At 44.8% G+C, this 17,821-nt stretch overlaps 1 protein-coding gene across 1 annotated transcript; it reads right to left on the reverse strand.

Moving 5' to 3' along the window:
• Positions 1–610: 610 nt before the first annotated feature.
• Positions 611–1,303, reverse strand: LOC123466148 (60S ribosomal protein L9). The gene has a single exon (XM_045166559.1). The coding sequence runs from the start codon at positions 1,282–1,284 to the stop codon at positions 706–708; it is 579 nt and encodes a 192-aa protein (XP_045022494.1). The 5' UTR covers positions 1,285–1,303; the 3' UTR covers positions 611–705.
• Positions 1,304–17,821: the final 16,518 nt, after the last annotated feature.

Here is a 17,821-nt window from a genome sequence, read left to right on the forward strand (position 1 = left end):
GGAATGTTTCAAACAGAACAAGGGAGACGGGTCTTCCCCACTCCCTCCCCCCTCTTCCCCCAGCCCCCAGCAACCGTTCAAAATCCACCTTTTCCAGGTTTTGGTCATAGAGTTTGCTGACATCCCTGTGACCCATTCTGATTTACAAGGTTAGGGAGGAGCCTGGGATCTGCATTTCTGAAAGTTCCCCCAGGTGCCTCTGATGCATAGCAAAGATTAAAACCTTCGGAGCTGGCTGTAAAAAGAACAGACCACTGCTTGATGGAGCAGATTTTAACCAAGATATGTCAGTGATTGTCAAACTTCACTATGCATAGGAATCATGGTGGGTGAGGTAGGAAGAGGGAAAACGGATTGTTAAAAATGCACAGCTCTTTGTCCAGAGATTCTGAATGAGTAGACCCAGGCTAGGGCCTTGGAATCTGCACTTCTGACAAGCACTCAGGTTTCACCTGTATTTATGATTACTGAAGCAAGCATGGACAAGTGGTAAAGTTCTTAAAAACAGATGGTGAGCATAGAAATATACATTATTCCACTTGCTAAAACTTAAATATTTCACTAAAAACACTTTTATTTTTTTTTTTTTTTTTTTTTTTTTTTTTTTTTCTCAAATCAAGTTTTTATTGTCTCTTTAAAACATCACAACTGAGTCCATAGAACCATCTGCTATCTTGTTGTTTCTGCAGCAGGATCACTGAGATCTTATTCATCAGCCTGCTGAACTGTTCCTTTTTCAGAAACATAGATACCATCCAAAAATTTTCTGATATCCTTGTTTTTAACTGTGGTGGCTTGCTGAATCAAAGCAGCTGAATTTGACACAAGTTCAATGTCATTTCCTTCAAGAATCAACTCATCTTTCTGGGCTTGAGATACTGAACAGGCAACCCCTGGCCTCATTCGAACCCTGCGTATATATTTTTCACCCAAAAAATTTCGGATTTCCACAAGAGAACCATTCTCCTGAATAACAACGTTGATGGGGAAGTGGGCATACACTGACCTCATCTTGTAACGGAAACCCAGTGTAACACCCTTGATCATGTTCTGTACGTGACTACAGATTGTGCGAACAGTGGCCAGTTCCTTTCTGTTTCCCCACCATTTGTCAACACGGAGCCTCTTCTTTTTCTTTCCAAGGAGACTGAGTTCTACATTGATGTGATTGAAGTCCCTCCGCAGGGTGCCTCTGGGGCCCTTCACAATAACTGTCCGTCCCTTCAAGTTAATGTCGACATTTTCTGGGATGTCGACAGTCTGGTTGCTGAGAATGGTCTTCATTCTCGCAGTAGATGCGGCAAAGAGCTAAAAACACTTTTAAAACTTAGGAACATTTTAGGGAAACTGTGATGCAAGTGGTCTGAAGACCGCACCCTGAGAAACACTGGCTTAGGAGGCAAGAGAGTAAACAGAGCTTCCTGCTTCAACACATACTGGGTGCCAATCTCCCCACCCCCACCCTGCCATGTCTAAGAGCTGGGAGAGTCAAGGAAGCTTCTGGGAGGAGATGGGCAGGGGCAGGTCTTGAAAGGTAGATAAGACTCAGAGGAGTATTAATAGAAGGAAGTATTTATGGGCAGGAAGCAAGCAGTCTGAGCAGATGAGAAAGTAAGTGCCAGGAGAGAGGGTTGTGTCTTGTTTACAGATGGTGTCTAATAAATGATCCCTCTAGCCATGCCCCCCCTTCACGGATCACTGCCTTGTCGTATTGAAGGGGTTTGCATAACTCAATGAAGCTATGAACCGTGCCGGGTAGGGCCAGCCAAAATGGACGAGTCATAGTGGAGAGTTCTGACGTGATCCACTGGAGGAGGGAATGGCAAACCACCCCAGTATACTTGCTGTGGCAGCCTCTGAACTCTGCCAAGAGAATGCATGGTCAATACTGAAATCAAACTGGTTATATTCTTTAGAGCTGAAGATGGAGAAGCTGTATACAATCAGCAAAAACAAGACCTGGATCTAACTGTGGCTCAGATCATCAGCTTCTCATTGCAAAATTCAGGCTTAAACCCAAGAAAGCTGGGAAAACCACTAGGCCAACCAGGTACGACTTAAATCAAATCTCCTATGAATATGCAGTGGAGGTAACGAATAGATTCAAGGGATTAGAGCTTATAAACAGCATGCCTGAAGAACTGTGGATGGAGGTCTGTAATAATGTATGGGAGGCAGCAAACAAAACCATCTTGAACAAAAAGACAAACAAGAAGGCAAAGTGGTTATCTGAGGAGGCCTTACAAATAGCTAAAGAAAGACGAGAAACAAAAAGCAAGGGAGAAGGGGAAAGGTACATCCAACCAAATGCAGATTTCCAGAGAATAGCACAGAGAGACAAGAAGACCTTTATGAATGAACAGTGTATAAAACTGGAAGAGAAAAACAGAAGAGGAAAGACTAGAGACCTCTTCAGGAAAATTGGGGGTATCAAGAGGACATTTTGCCCAAAGATGGGCACAATAAAGGACATAAGTGGTTGAGACCTAGTAGACACTGAAGGACTCAAGAAAAGATGGAAAGAATACACAGAAGAACTGTACAAAAAAGATCCAAATGAACCAGATTGCTACGATGGTGTGGTCAGCCACCCAGAGCCAGACATTCTGGAGAGTGAAGTCAAGTGGGCCTTAAGAAGCACTGCTGTGTTGGATGTGATGGAGTAAAGCTAATAAGTTAGTGGATGTGATGAAATTCCAGTAGAACTCTTCAAAATCCTAAAGGATGATGCCATCAAGGTGTTGCATTCATATGTCAGCAACTCTGTAAGACCCAGCAGTGGCTACAGGGCTGGAAAAGGTCAATCCTCATCCCGATTCCCAAGAAGGGTAGTACTAAAGAATGTGCTGACCACTGAACAATTGCACTCATCTCCCATGCTTGGAAGGAAAGTTATGACCAACCTAGATAGTATATTAAAAAGCAGTGATATTACTTAGTCAACAAAGGTCTGTCTAGTCAAGGCTATGGTTTTTCTAGTAGTCATGTATGAATGTGAGAGTTGGACTATAAAGAAAGCTGAGCACCGAAGAATTGATGTTTTTAAACTGTGGTGTTGGAGAAGACTCTTGAGAGTCCCTTGGACTGCAAGGAGATCCAACCAGTCCATCCTAAAGGAGATCAGTCCTGGGTGTTCATTGGAAGGACTGATGTTGAAGCTGAAACTCCAGTACTTTGACCACCTGATATGAAGAGGTGACTCATTTGAAAAGACCCTGATGCTGGGAAAGATTGAGGGCAGGAGGAGAAGGGGATGACAGAGGATGAGATGGCTGGATGACATCACCAACTCAATGGACATGGGTTTGGGTAGACTCCGGGAGTTGGTGATGGACAGGAAGGCCTGGCGTGCTGCAGTTCATGGGGTCTCAAAGAGTCGGACACGACTGAGCGACTGAACTGAACCCATGCTAGTAAGGTCACGCTTAAAATCTTGCATGCTAGGCTTCAGCATTATACAAAACAAGAACTTCCAGATGTCCTAGCTGGGTTTAGAAAAAGAAGAGGAACCAGAGATCAAATTGCCAACATTTGCTGGATCACAGAGAAAGCTAGGGAATTCCAGAAAAACATCTACTGCTGTTTCATCAACTACACCAAAGCCTTTTGACTGTGTGGATCATAACAAACTGTGGAAAGTTCTTAAAGAGGTGGGAATACTAGACCATCTTACCTGTCTCCCGAGAAACCTATATGCGGGTCAAGAAGCAACAGCTACAACCCTGTAGGGAACAACTGATTGGTTCAAGATTGAGAAAGGAGTATGACAGGGCTGTCTGCTGTCACCCTGTTCGTTTAATCTATATTCTGAGCACAACATGAGAAATGCCAGGCTGGATGAGTTAGAAGCTGGAATCAAGACAGGCAGGGGAAACATCAACAACCTCAGATATGCAGATGATACCACTCTAATGGCAGAAGGCGAAGAGGAACTAAAGACCTTCTTGATGAGGCTGAAGAACATGAGTGAAAGAGCTGGCTTAAAACTAAATACTAAAAAAACTAAGATCATGGCATCTGGCCCCATTACTTCATGGCAAATAAAGGGGGAAGAGGTGGAATTAGTGACAGATTTCCTCTTCTTGGGCTCTAAAATCACTGTGGATGGTGACATCAGCCATGAAATCAGAAGACGTTTGCTTCTTGGCAGGAAACATATGACAAACCTAGACAGTGTGTTGTAAAGCAGAGACATTACTCTGCTGACAAAGGTCCATATAGTCAAGGCTATGGTCTTCCCAGTGGTCATGTATGGTTGTGAGACCTGGACCGTAAAGAAGGCAGAGTGCCGAAGAATTGATGCCTTCGAACTATGGCGCTGGGGAAGACTCCTGAGAGTCCCTTGGACAGCAAGTAGATCAAACCAGTCAATCTTAAGGAAAATCAACCCTGAATACTCTTGCAAGGACTGATGCTGAAGCTAACACTCCAGTATTTTGGTCCCCTGATGCAAACAGCTGACTCATTGGAAAAGTCCCTGATGCTGGGAAAGATGGAGGGCAGAAAGAGAAGACGGCATCAGAAGATGAGATGGCTGGATGACATCACCAATGCAATGGATATGAACTTGGGCAAACTTTGGGAGATGGTGAGAAACAGGGAGACCTGGCGTGCTGCAGTCCGTGGGGTTGCAAAGAGTTGCACACAACTGGGGGACTGAACGACAATAACTAGCCATGTCTCCCAGCACATCCTAGTCACTCTACTAGAGCCATAATGGCCCACTTTGTATTCCTGAAATAGCTGAGGTCTGCCCTGCCTCATGGCCTTTGCACTTGCTGTCCCAGTTGTTGAAACTACACTCTTTCCCCAGCTTTCCACATTAAAACACTTTTATTACTAGCTTTTCATTAGTAACAAAAACATTGCCTCTTTGCCACTATCAGAACTCAGTTCAAATGTCATACCCTCAGAGAGACCTTTCAGGTCTACTCCTCTTACCCCTCTTTCCCCTCCTTCATATATGCAGATGACACCACCTTAAAGGCAGAAAGCAAAGAGGAACCTAAGAGCCTCTTGATGAAGGTGAAAGAGGAGAGTGGAAAAGCTGGCCAAAAACTCAACATTCAAAAAACTAAGATCATGGCATCCAGTCCCATCACTTCATGGCTAATAGATGGGGAAAAAAATGGAAACAGTGACAGACTATTTTCTTGGGCTCCAAATCAAGGAGGATGTGACTGCAGCCATGAAATTAAAAGACCCTTGCTCCTTAGAAAAAAAGCTATGACAAGCCTAGATAGCACATTGAAAAGCAGAGACATCACTTTGCTGACAAAGGTCTGTATAGTCAAAGCTATATAGTTTTTCCAGTAGTCATGTGCAGAGTTGGACTATAAAGAGGGCTGAGAGCTGAAGAATTGATGCCTTTTAACTGTGGTGCTAGAAAAGACTCTTAAGAGTCCCTTGGACAGCAGAGAGATCAAACCAAGCTATCCTAAAGGAAATCAACCCTAAACATTCATTGGAAGGACTAATGCTGAAGCTGAAGCTCCAATACTTTGGCCACCTGATGTGAACAGTGGACTTACTGTGTCAGGAAGCATTTAATAGGAGGCTTCCTGTGTGCTGTTTTGGATCTGTCAGGAATTCTCTGTTCCTTATTAATTCCTGAATATTCAGGAATTAAGAGGAGAGGCAAGCCTCTCCGGGGGCTGAGGGATCCAGGCATTTCCTTTGTTAGTTGTTCTCTATGGTGATAAGTACCCTCTTTCTTTTTATGAACCATATGGTAAAAGTGATTATTTACAACTCTCTCTCTCTTTAATATGGATCACCTATGTTTTGTAAGTCTGGAATTTTAATCTTTACCTTTGCTGAGAATAACTACAGTATATATGCCCACACCATGTTGATTAAAACACCTTTGCTCCATCAGAGCTCTGGTCCCCGTGTCTTTCTTTCTCTCTCTTTCTCAGGCTATTTCATCGGAGTGCAGAGGCCCTCTGAGTTCACTTTCCTGCCTGGGCTTCTAAGACCCTCTCAAGAAGGCACTCTGTGCCTTCCCCCATTGAGAGGCGCCTGAGGCCCCTGTGAACAGAGCAAGCCCCGTGCCAGGGGCTTTATTGGCTTTCTGCGTAAACCAAGGAATATCAGCCTCTTTCTCTCTCCTTTACTTTCTTATCGGTTGACTCTGGACCACCAGGTTCTGGTCCATTAAAGGACCTCAACACATTGGAAAAGACCCTGATGCTGGGAAAGATTGAGGGCAGGAGGAGAAGGGGACGACAGAGGATGAGATGGTTGGATGGCATCATTGATTCAATGAACATGAGTTTGAGCAAACTCCAGGAGATAGAGAAGGACAGGGAAGTCTGGCGTGCTGCAGTTCATGGGGTCGCAGAGTCGGACACAACTGAGCAACTGAACACCAATCTGACACTCCTCCCTCAATGAAAACGTAAGGTCCATGAAAATAGGGACCTGATCTCTTTGTTCACTGCTGTGGCCCTCACCCTGAGCACATTTCTTGGAACATATTAAGATTTCATTAATATTTGTTAAGAGAAAATAAGTTAATTAATGAGATGTGGGACAAAGCATAGTAAAAGTCTTGGGACCAAGAAAAAGGGCAGGTGGATATTGGAGTCTGACAGAGAAAAACTCCTTTGACATTGGTCTTGGCAAAGATTTTTTAGCTATGACACTAAAAGTGTAAGCAACCAAAACAAAAATAAAAATTGAGATTACATCAAACACTAAAGATTCCTCACAGCAAAAGAAATTATCAGCAAAATAAAAAGGCAACTTACAGAGTGGGATAACATGTTTGCAAGTCATCTATCTGATAAAAGGTTAATATCTAAAATATGCTAGGAACTCAAACAGCTCAGCAGCAAAAAAGCCAACAATCTAATTAAAATATGGGCAGAGAACTTGAATAGATATTCCCCCAAAAAGATATTCAAATGACCAATATGTACATGAAAAGATGCTCAACATCACTAATCATCAGGGAAATGCAAGTCAAAGCCACAACGAGATACCATCTCACATCTATTAGAATGGCTGTCAACAAAAACACAAGGATGGTGAGTATTTGTGAGGATGTAGGAAAAGGGAGCCCTCATATACTGTTGGTGGGAGTGTGAAGTGGTACAGCCACTATGGAGAACAGTATGCAGGTTCTTCAAAAAACTAAAAATAGAGCTACCATACGATCCAGCATTCCCTCTTCCAGGTATATATCTGAAGCAAATAAACTATTTTAAGGAGGTATCGCCACCTCTGTGCTCATGGCAGCATTATTAACAATAGTCAAGACATGGAGACAACTTTAATGTTCATGAATGCATAAATGGATGAAGGAAATGCATAAATTTATGGTTACTAAAGGGGGTTAGAGGAGGGAGAACTAGGAGTATGAGATTAACAGATACAAACTACTATATATAAAAATAGAGAAGCAACGTGGATTTACTACATAGTACAGGGAACTATATTCAGTATCTTATAGTAATAATCTATAATGGAAAATAATCTGAAAAATAGAACTGAACCACTTTGCTGTACACCTGGAACTAACATAAGTCAACTACACTTCAACAAAGAGAAAAAAATTGTACACACACAGAGGAATGTTATTCAGCCATAAAGGAAGGAAATCCTGCCCTTTGCAACAATATGGGTGGACCTTGAGGGCATTGAGCTAAGTGAAATAAATCTGACAGAGATAAACACTGCGTGTTCTCACTTCTATCTGGAATCTAAAGAAGTTGAACTTAGAGACAGCAGCCTGGTGACTGCCTGAGGCTGGGGAGGGGGGTGTGGGGAAAATATTGGTTAAAGGGCACATACTCCCAGCTTTAAAATGAATAAATTCTGGGGATTAATCTACAACCTGGTGACTATAAGCCACAAAAATGTGCTATATACTCGAAAGTTGTTAACAGAGGTCTTAAATGCTATCATCATACACAAAAAAGAGGCAATTTTATGAGGGGATGGGGGTGGTAACTAGGGCTTCCCTGTTGACTCATGGAAAAGAATCTCTCTGCCAATGCAGGAGACGCAGGTTTGATCCCTGAGTTGGGAAGATCCCCTGGAGAAGAAAATGGCAGCCCACTCTAGTATTCTTGCCTGGGAAATCCCATGGACAGAGGAGCCTGACTGGCACAGTTCATGGGGTCACAAAGGAGTCAGACATGACTTAGTGACCAAACAGCAACAACAACAGGTGTTGTGGCAAGCATTTTGCAACACACACATGCATCAAATCACATTTCACCTAATATCTCAAAGCTCAAAAAAATTAAAAAATAAACAAAACCTCTGCATTTCATATACAACTGCTAATTTAGTAATATTTAGTTTTCCATCTGTTAAAAGAAGTCTAAGATTTCTTAGGCTACATATTTTCCAAGGGATATAGAATCTGCCTAAAATGCAGGAGATGTGGGTTCAGTCTCTGTGTCAGGAAGATACCCCGGAGAAGGGAATAGCTACCCATTCCAGTATTCTTGCCTGGAGAATTCCATGGATAGAAGAGCCTGGTAGGCTACAGTCCACAGGGTCCCAAAGAGTTGGACACAACTGAGCAACTAACACTGACATGGCTACAAATGCAGGTGGATACAAGTGGGTGGAATGAGATGGTGAACAACTCTTGATAAAGCTCTACACAAAGCAAAGCGCGAGCATCCATTGATTTACAGGATAGCTGCGGCTCAGTAGATCCTAAAACAGTGCAAACTACAACAACAGACAAACAAACACTCAAGTGATTTGGTTAATGCTTATAAAGGAGAGTGAGATTCCAGGCTCAGATGATTATGAACGGGATTTCTTCATTGGCTCATTCAAAAGTCACGCAGGATGTAGGACAGTTCTTCATTGTGTAGGACTGTCTCCTGCATTGGAGGATGTCCAGGCTCTCTCAGCCCCGCCTGTTAAACACCACTGTCCCCAGAGCCACAGACAATCCCACACATCTCCAAAAGACCATCACGGAGTGTACAGCCACCCTTGAGAATCTCTCTTGTAGCAGCTTCCTGAAGAAACCAGCAGGGGGAAACCTGACGCAAGAAATGAGAACAACTAGGGCATCCGGTCCCATCACTTCATGGGAAATAGATGGGGAAACAGTGGAAACAGTGTCAGACTTTATTTTTGGGGGGCTCCAAAATCACTGCAGATGGTGACTGCAGCCATGAAATTAAAAGACGCTTACTCCTTGGAAGGAAAGTTATGACCAACCTAGATAGCATATTCAAAAGCAGAGACATTACTTTGCCAACAAAGGTCCGTCTAGTCAAGGCTATGGTTTTTCCAGTGGTCATGTATGGATGTGAGAGTTGGACTGTGAAGAAGGCTGAGCGCCGAAGAATTGATGCTTTTGAACTGTGGTGTTGGAGAAGACTCTTGCGAGTCCCTTGGACTGCAAGGAGATCCAACCAGTCCATTCTGAAGGAGATCAGCCCTGGGATTTCTTTGGAAGGAATGATGCTAAAGCTGAAACTCCAGTACTTTGGCCACCTCCTGTGAAGAGTTGACTCATTGGAAAAGACTCTGATGCTAGGAGGGATTGGGAGCAGGAGGAGAAGGGGATGACAGAGGATGAGATGGCTGGATGGCATCACTGACTCGATGGATGTGGGTCTGGGTGAACTCCGGGAGTTGGTGATGGACAGGGAGGCCTGGCGTGCTGCGATTCATGGGGTCGCAAAGAGTCGGACATGACTGAGCCACTGAACTGAACTGAACTGAACTGAGGGTGTGTGTGTGTGTGTGTGTGTGTGTGTGTGTGTGTCCTAGGGGTGTGTGTGTGTATTCCTAGGTGTGTGTGTGTCCTAGGTGTGTATGTGTATTCCAAGGTGTGTGTGTGCATGTGCCCTAGGGGTGTGTGTGTGTGTCCTAGGTGTGTGTGGTACTCCTAGGGGTGTGTGTGTGTGTGCCCTAGGGGTGTGTGTGTGTGTATCTCCTAGGTGTGTGTGTGTGCCCTAGGGGTGTGTGTGTGTGTATCTCCTAGGTGTATGTGTGTGCTCTAGGGGTGTGTGTGTGTACTCCTAGGTGTGTGCGTGTCTTAGGTATGTGTGTGTACTCCTAGATGTGTGTGTGTGTGTGCATGCGTGTGCCCCAACTCCAGGGGGGGTTGCCCCCAGAAGGACACTGAGGGACCACCTGTTGTACCACACTTCCTGCCACACACACACCGTGTTTTACAGATAGGGAAACTGAGTCTCGGGGAGGAAAAGGGATTTGCCATTTGCTCCATATCTTAGGGACACAGCCAGCAAAGGAATTCAAGAAGCAGAAGCCCAAAGCTGTCATTGCTGTGCCCTGTGACGAAGCATCACAAACCTGATTAAAACCTGCCCAACATTAGACTCCAGACTTTGCAGAAAGGAATAAAATGAAACGAAAATGTTTTCTCTTCAGTTCCCATTTCATTTCCTAAACTGTTGATATTCTTTAGATATCTTTCTGAAAATATGCTGTGCTGCTGCTGCTAATTTGCTTCAGTCGTGTCCGACTCTGTGCGACCCCATAGACGGCAGCCCACCAGGCTCCCCGTCCCTGGGATTCTCCAGGCAAGAACACTGGAGTGGGTTGCCATTTCCTTCTCCAATGCATGAAAGTGAAAAGTGAAAGTGAAGTCGGGCTCAGTCGTGTCTGACTCTTCGCGACCCCATGGACTGCAGCCCACCAGGCTCCTCCGTCCATGGGATTCTCCAGGTGAGAGTACTGGAGTGGGGTGCCATTGCCTTCTCCGGAAAATACACTAATAATATATAAAAATACAGGTGTGTACATTTATTTTATTTCTAAAAATTTTGTTGGAGGCTAGTTGATTTTTACAATGTTGTGTTACTTTCTGCTGTATAGTAAAGTTATACGTATACATATATCCACTCTTTTTTAGATTTTTTTCCCATATAGGTCATTATAGAGCATTGAGTTGAGTTTCCAGTGCTATACAACAGATTCTTATGAATTATCTACCAGGATAATAAGGAGCCTCCAGGGAAGCCCAAGAATACTGGAGTGGGTAGCCTAATCCCTTCTCCAGTGGATCTTCCCAACCCAGAAACCAAACTGAAGTCTCTTACCTTGCAGGCAGACTCTTTACCAGTTGAGGTACTAGGGAAGACCTCTTATTAATTACCTATTTGATATTCAGCAGTGTGTATACGTCCATCCCAATCTCCCAGTTTATCCCTCCCCTGCTTCCCCACTGGTAACCATAAGATTGTTTTCTATGTCTGTGACTGTATTTCTGTTTTGTAAATGAGCTCATTTGGCTCATGCTTTTAGATCCCACATATAAGCGATATCATACACTATTTGTCCTTCTCGGTCTGACATGTGTGTCATTTAAAAGTACATATGCTTTTTGTTACTATACCATACGTTTTATGTGATTTATTTTTCATTTAAAATATCACTAGTAATCTTCCCATAGCGGTGATGCACATTTGCCTCCTTCTTCTTCCCAGTGTCTGCAAAGTATTCCATAAAACAAAAGTCCCACAGTTTAATCTGTGGGAACTGTGGTGCTGGAGAAGACTCCTGAGAGTCCCTTTAATAGCAAGGAGATCAAACCAGTCAATCTTAAGGAAAATCAACCCTGAATACTCTTGGAAGGCCTGATGCTGAACCTGAAACTCCTGTATTTTGGTCATCTGATGCGAACAGCTGACTCATTGGAAAAGCCCCTGATGCTGGGAAAGATTGAGGGCAGAAGAAGAAAAGGATGTCAGAGGTTGAGATGGCTGGATGGCATCACTGATGCAATGGACATGAACTTGGGCAAACTTTGGGAGATGGCGAGGGACAGAGAGGCTTGGCATTCTGCAGTCCAGGGTTCACACAGAGTCGGACACGAATGGGGGGCTGAACAACAACCAACACCATGCCCTGTGCTGTTTCTTGAGGATTCTTGCACTGACAAGGTGCATGCTATAGGGCACCTCATACATACAGCTCTGTGCACATGTATAAGATTTCTGTAGGATGAATTCATAGAAGTGGAATTGCTGGGTCCAAGAACATATGTGTGTTTAAAACATTGACAGATGTTGCCAAAGTGTCCTCCAAAATGCATACAATTCCAATTTCTGCTCTGGCGTAGAAGGCCACCTCCCCTGCTAGCCAGCAAGGGGAAGCACTCAGCTTTGGGGTCTCATTCTTTTCATCCAAGGAATAAGGTTGGACTGGATGATACCCGGGGTCCCCTGCAGCCCTAACTTTCTAAATCTGACTTGTTTTCCCTCTAAGATGTCCAGCATGCGGAGTGGCACTGAGCCTCATCTTCAGCAGATCTCTGCTCCACTACACTCCCCTCCCCTCCCTTCCTCTCCCCTCCCATCCCTCCCTCCAAGTCCCAGGGGAGTGGAAAATGCAGTTCAGTTCAGTTCAGTCAGTCAGCCTAGTAAGCATCTCCCCACCCATCTGTCCATTTCCTCACCTGGTTTAGCAACTTCTGCCTTCCCTCCCAGGGCTCCCATGCGGGTCTCTTGAGATAACATCATATGAAGTCCTTTGCCAAAAGCATGCCTTTTTCTGCCCCTGGAAGGAATTATTTTCACTTGTTCTGAAGAAGAGTCTCTGCATGTACTTGTAACTCCTGCCAAGAAACGGGAGAGGCCCCGAATTCCTTAGCGCCTGGATCCCAGAATCGCTTAATCTGCCGGTTGCTCCCTTCCAAGGGGCACTGAGATGATGGAGTTACAAGCTGCTTAAAGGCTTAGAGAGTGTCAGTTTGAAGGGAGGAGAGAGTGAGGAAGCGTCTGCCGCCACGCTCAGCCTCTCAGATGAAAGGGAGAAGGGAGTGTTTATGGGGATCAGTGCAGACACCCTGGAGGGGCCAGAGTTCCCCTTGGGCTTCTCAAAGATGACAGAGGATTGACATCATCAAAGCCCCAAGAAAAACTTTCTACCCCAAAGTCACTTAGCCTCAGGATCCTCCAACGCTCATGGGGATGGAGGAGGACAGACAGGGCTGCTGCACTTTGCACAATTCCAGGGGGCTCTGCTACACTGACCACGCAGCGCATGGTGCCCTGGAGAAGTTCACAGCAGTGCTAATGACAATGATACAGCAGCCAGGATGACTTTTTAAAAAGAAAATTTGTTTAGTTATTAATATTTGGCTGCACTGGGTCTTAGTTGCAGTATGTGGAATCTAGTTCCCTAACCAAGAAATTGAACCTAGACCCCTTGTATTGGGAGCGTGGCATCTTAGCCATTGGACCATCAGGGAAGTCCCAGCATGACTTTTTAATGTTGAAAGAACTCTAATGATTTTTGGTTACACTCAAAATCCAACCCAATTTTCCTGTCCAATTTCATGTCTTGCCATCACCCTGGCTTCCTAAGTTCCAAACACACTTTCTGATCCCCAGGGCCTCAGGTGCTTTTTTAGCTCCTGCCTCAGGGCCTTTGCACAAGCTGCCTCTAGACCTTCCCAAGGTTGCTGCTAAGTTGCTAAGTCACTTCAGTCGTGTCCGACTCTGTGAGACCCCATAGATGGCAGCCCACCAGGCTCTGCCATCCCTGGGATTCTCCAGGCAAGAACATTGGAGTGGGTTGCCATTTCCTTCTCCAATGCATGAAAGCGAAAAGTGAAAGTGAAGTCACTCAGTTGTGTCCGACTCTTTGCAACCCCATGGACTGCAGCCAACCAGGCTCCTCTGTCCATGGGATTTTCCAGGCAAGAGTACTGGAGTGGGTGGCCATTGCCTTCTCCTAGGTTGGCTACCCCTAAATGCTCATTTTGCTTTCAGACATGGGCTCCCTCTATTCAGTCCCACATACATTCAAAGTTCCCCTCACAAGGAACGATGCTCCTTCTTAATCCACACTTCCTTTTCCCTACCATATTATTTCCAAACCCCTCACCTCATTCATGATTGTAGTTTTCTGAATGCTGACCTTTAAGCCAACTTTTTCACTCTCCTCTTTCACTTTCATCAAGAGGCTCTTTAGTTCTTCTTCACTTTCTTCCATAAGGGTGGTGTCATCTGCACATCTGAGGCTATTGATATTTCTCCTGGCAATCTTGATTCCAGCTTGGCTTCATCCAACCCAGCATTTCTCATGATGTACTCTGCATATAAGTTAAATAAGCAGGGTGACAACATACAGCCTTAGCATACTCCTTTTCCTATTTGGAACCAGTCTGTGGCTCCATGTCCAGTTCTAACCATTGCTTCCTGACCTGCACACAGATTTCTCAACAGGCAGGTCAGGTGGTCTGGTATTCCCATCTCTTTCAGAATTTTCCACAATTTCTTGTGATCCACACAATCAAAGACTTTGGCATAGTCAATAAAGCAGAAATAGATATTTTTCTAGAACTCTCTTGCTTTTTTGATGATCCAGCAGATGTTGGCAATTTGATCTCTGGTTCCTCTGCCTTTTCTAAAACCAGCTTGAACATCTGGAAGTTCATGATTCACATATTGCTGAAGGCTGGCTTGGAGAATTTTAAGCATCACTTTACTAGCATGTGAGATGTGTGGTAGTTTGAACATTCTTTGGCATTGCCTTTCTTTGCGATTGGAATGAAAACTGACCTTTTCCAGTCCTGTGGCTACTGCTGAGTTTTCCAAATTTGCTGGCATATTGAGTGCAGCACTTTCACAGCATCATCTTTCAGGATTTGAAATAGCTCAACTGGAATTCCATACCTCCACTAGCTTTGTTTGTAGTGATGCTTCCTAAGGCCCACTTGACTTCACATTCCAGGATGTCTGGCTCTAGGTGAGTGATCACACCATCGTGATTATCTGGGTCATGAAGATCTTTTTTGTATAGTTCTGTGTATTCTTGCCACTTCTTCTTAATATCTTCTGCTTCTGTTAGGTCCCTACCGTTTCTGTCCTTTATTGAGCCCATCTTTGCATGAAATGTTCCCTTGGTATCTCTAATTTTCTTGAAGAGATCTGTAGTCTTTCCCATACTATTGTTTTCCTCTATTTCTTTGCATTGATCACTGAGGAAGGCTTTCTTATCTCTCCTTGCTATTCTTTGAAACTCTGCATTCAAATGGGTATATCTCCTTTTTTCCTTTGCTATTTGCTTCCCTTCTTTTCACAGCTATGTGTAAGGCCTCCTCAGACAACCATTTTGCCTTTTTGCATTTCTTTTTCTTGGGGATGGTCTTGATTCCTGTCTCCTGTACAATGTCACAAACCTCCATCCATAGTTCTTCAGGCACTCTGTCTATCACTTCACGGCAAATAGATGGGGAAACAGTGGAAACAGTGGCTGACTTTATTTTTCTGGGCTCCAAAATCACTGCAGATAGTGATTGTAGCCATGAAATTAAAAGATTCTTGCTCCTTGGAAGGAAATTTATGACCAACCTAGACAGCATATTAAAAAGCAGAGACATTACTTTGCCAACAAAGGTCTGTCTAGTCAAGGCTATGGTTTTCCCAGTGGTCATGTATGGATGTGAGAGTTGGACAATAAAGAAAGCTGTGCGCAGAAGAATTGATGCTTTTGAACTGTGGTGTTGGAGAAGACTCTTCCTTGGACTGCAAGGAGATCCAACCAGTCCATCCTAAAGGAGATCAGTCCTGGGTGTTCATTGGTAGGACTGATGTTGTAGCTGAAACTTTAATACTTTGGCCACCTGATGTGAAGAGCTGACTCATTTGAAAAGCCCCTGATGCTGGGAAAGATTGAGGGCAGGAGGAGAAGGGGACGACAGAGGATGAGATGGTTGGATGGCATCACCAACTCAATGGACATGGGTTTGGGTGGACTCCGGGAGTTGGTGATGGACAGGAAGACCTGGTGTGCTGCGGTTCATGGGGTCGCAAAGAGTCAGACATAACTGAGCAACTGAACTGAACATCTCATTCATGCTTGTATCTGTAGAGGTGAGACAATGACTGACACCTTACAGTTGCTCAAAATTATTTGTTGAACTGTTGACCTAGAACAGACTGCTGGATATCTCTCCAGCAAAGATGAGTTTATTTGGGATCAGCAAAGAATTGCAATTTGGGATCTGCAACTCTGGCAAGCCACATGCAAGTCCCAGCATGGCAAGGGAAGGAGAACTCTTTTATAGAGGGAAAAGGAAGGTGGGAGGGCTCTAGTTAACAAAGAGTCTATGGCTTTTCACTGGCTGAGTCCTTGCCGGGAGTCTTTCTTCTTCCTGTTGGGCTCTGTTATCATTGCATGGCGTGAGAGCTCCTCCTTGAGGTCTCTCAAGTTTATTTAATTGAGGTTTCTATTTAATAATTTTTCTTACAGAACAAGCATTGCATTGAGTCAGGGCAGTGACAGCACCGTGGAAGCTGTGAAGCGTTATGTTGTGGTTGTCGTTTAGTCGCTCAGTCGTGTCTGACTCTTTTGCAACCCCATGGATTGTAGCCCACCAGGCTCCTCTGTCCATGGGATTTCCCAGGCAAGAATATTAGAGTGGGTTGTTCATATCCTTCTCCAGGGGATCCTCCCAACCGAGGGACTGAACCTGAGTCTTCTGCACTGCAGGCAGATTCTTTACCACTGAGTCAATAAGGAAGTCTGTAAAGCGCTATGGCTTGGGGAAAACCACCCCAAGTAGCAGAAAAGCCATGTGTGTTAGAATTACAGAAATCTTACTGTCTCCTAGTTTCACGAGCAGTTCTTAAAAAGCAGAGAACTTTTTGGGGGGGGGGTTGGGGGGGTGGTCAGCACATCAGTTTCTCCCTCTCACTCACACAGGTTTGTAAATGGTGGGGCTGGGGGTAATCGTTCCATCCAACCCCTTTGCCGTAATGATGGGAAAACTAAGGCTCTTCCAAAGGGGTAGAAGAAATCGATATTAATGGCTGAACTGAGGCTAGCAGCTCAGGCCCCCTTCTTGCTTGGCCAGTGTACCCTGGTGTTCTTTGCTTAGACAAAGAACAGAGAGGGGACTGTATTTGAGGGGCAGCCTGATCTTCTGTGAGAAACCTTTCACAATGCCTGGGCATTGTGTCTCCTGAAGATTCCTATTAAAACAGAAATACTTTATCAAAATTTCATCCCTTTGAAGAGATTTGTTTCTGAGATAAGCCATATGAAACAGCAAAGAATGAGACCCTGAGGGAGGAGGAAATTCCAAAGGTGGTGGTGGTGGTATTTGTTATTAATATAAAGGGGAGCTGGGGGGTCTAGACTTGGGGGCAGGAGGGTGGAAAAGAGGTGTGGCACCCATGCCCACCTTTGCCAATCTCATTTTGTCTCATGCTGGCCTCAAACCTGAACCACAGAGAACTGTTCAAATGCCAACAAACAAATACAAAGCAGCAAACAAAGAGGTGTTTGTGCTGCGGATAACCGGTCCCACAGGTGGCTCGGGTGTAGCGGAAAGCAAGCTTGGGTTTGGGAACAGATGGCGTCTAGAAAGCTGAGGAGGGGAGAGGGCCACCCCCTGCTGCCTTTTGTCACCCTGCCCAGCACCCCCTGTGGTAAAGGAACAAGAGTGTTCCCTCCCAGTTCCCTCCCATCAGAGGCACCTCCTGGGGGCCTGAACCACACACTCCAAGCCCCTCTTCATTCCTGCCCTCCTGGAGGGTGGGGTGGGGAGGACGCAGGGGGCTGTCTGTGACTGCTTGGACAGCTGGAACGGGCAGAAAACAAGCAAGTTCAGCAAGACTTTGATATTCTAGCTAGAGAGCTCAGAACTGACCACACCCCTCTCCCTGCAGTCAACAACTGGAAACACCTACAAGAAACTGAATGCAACAAATAATGTCACCAGTAGAAGTGGACCTGAGCATCCCCTGGTTGGTTCCATTCATCCTCAGCTGCTCCAGGGAGGGAAATGAAGCCAGGACCTGCTGCCAGAGCTTAGTCTGAGGGCTAAGCGGATCCTGAAGCGCATGAAGTTTTTCCTTCT

The sequence above is a fragment of the Bubalus bubalis genome, chromosome 9 (assembly GCF_019923935.1).
Source record: "Bubalus bubalis isolate 160015118507 breed Murrah chromosome 9, NDDB_SH_1, whole genome shotgun sequence".
Lineage (NCBI taxonomy): Eukaryota > Metazoa > Chordata > Mammalia > Artiodactyla > Bovidae > Bubalus > Bubalus bubalis.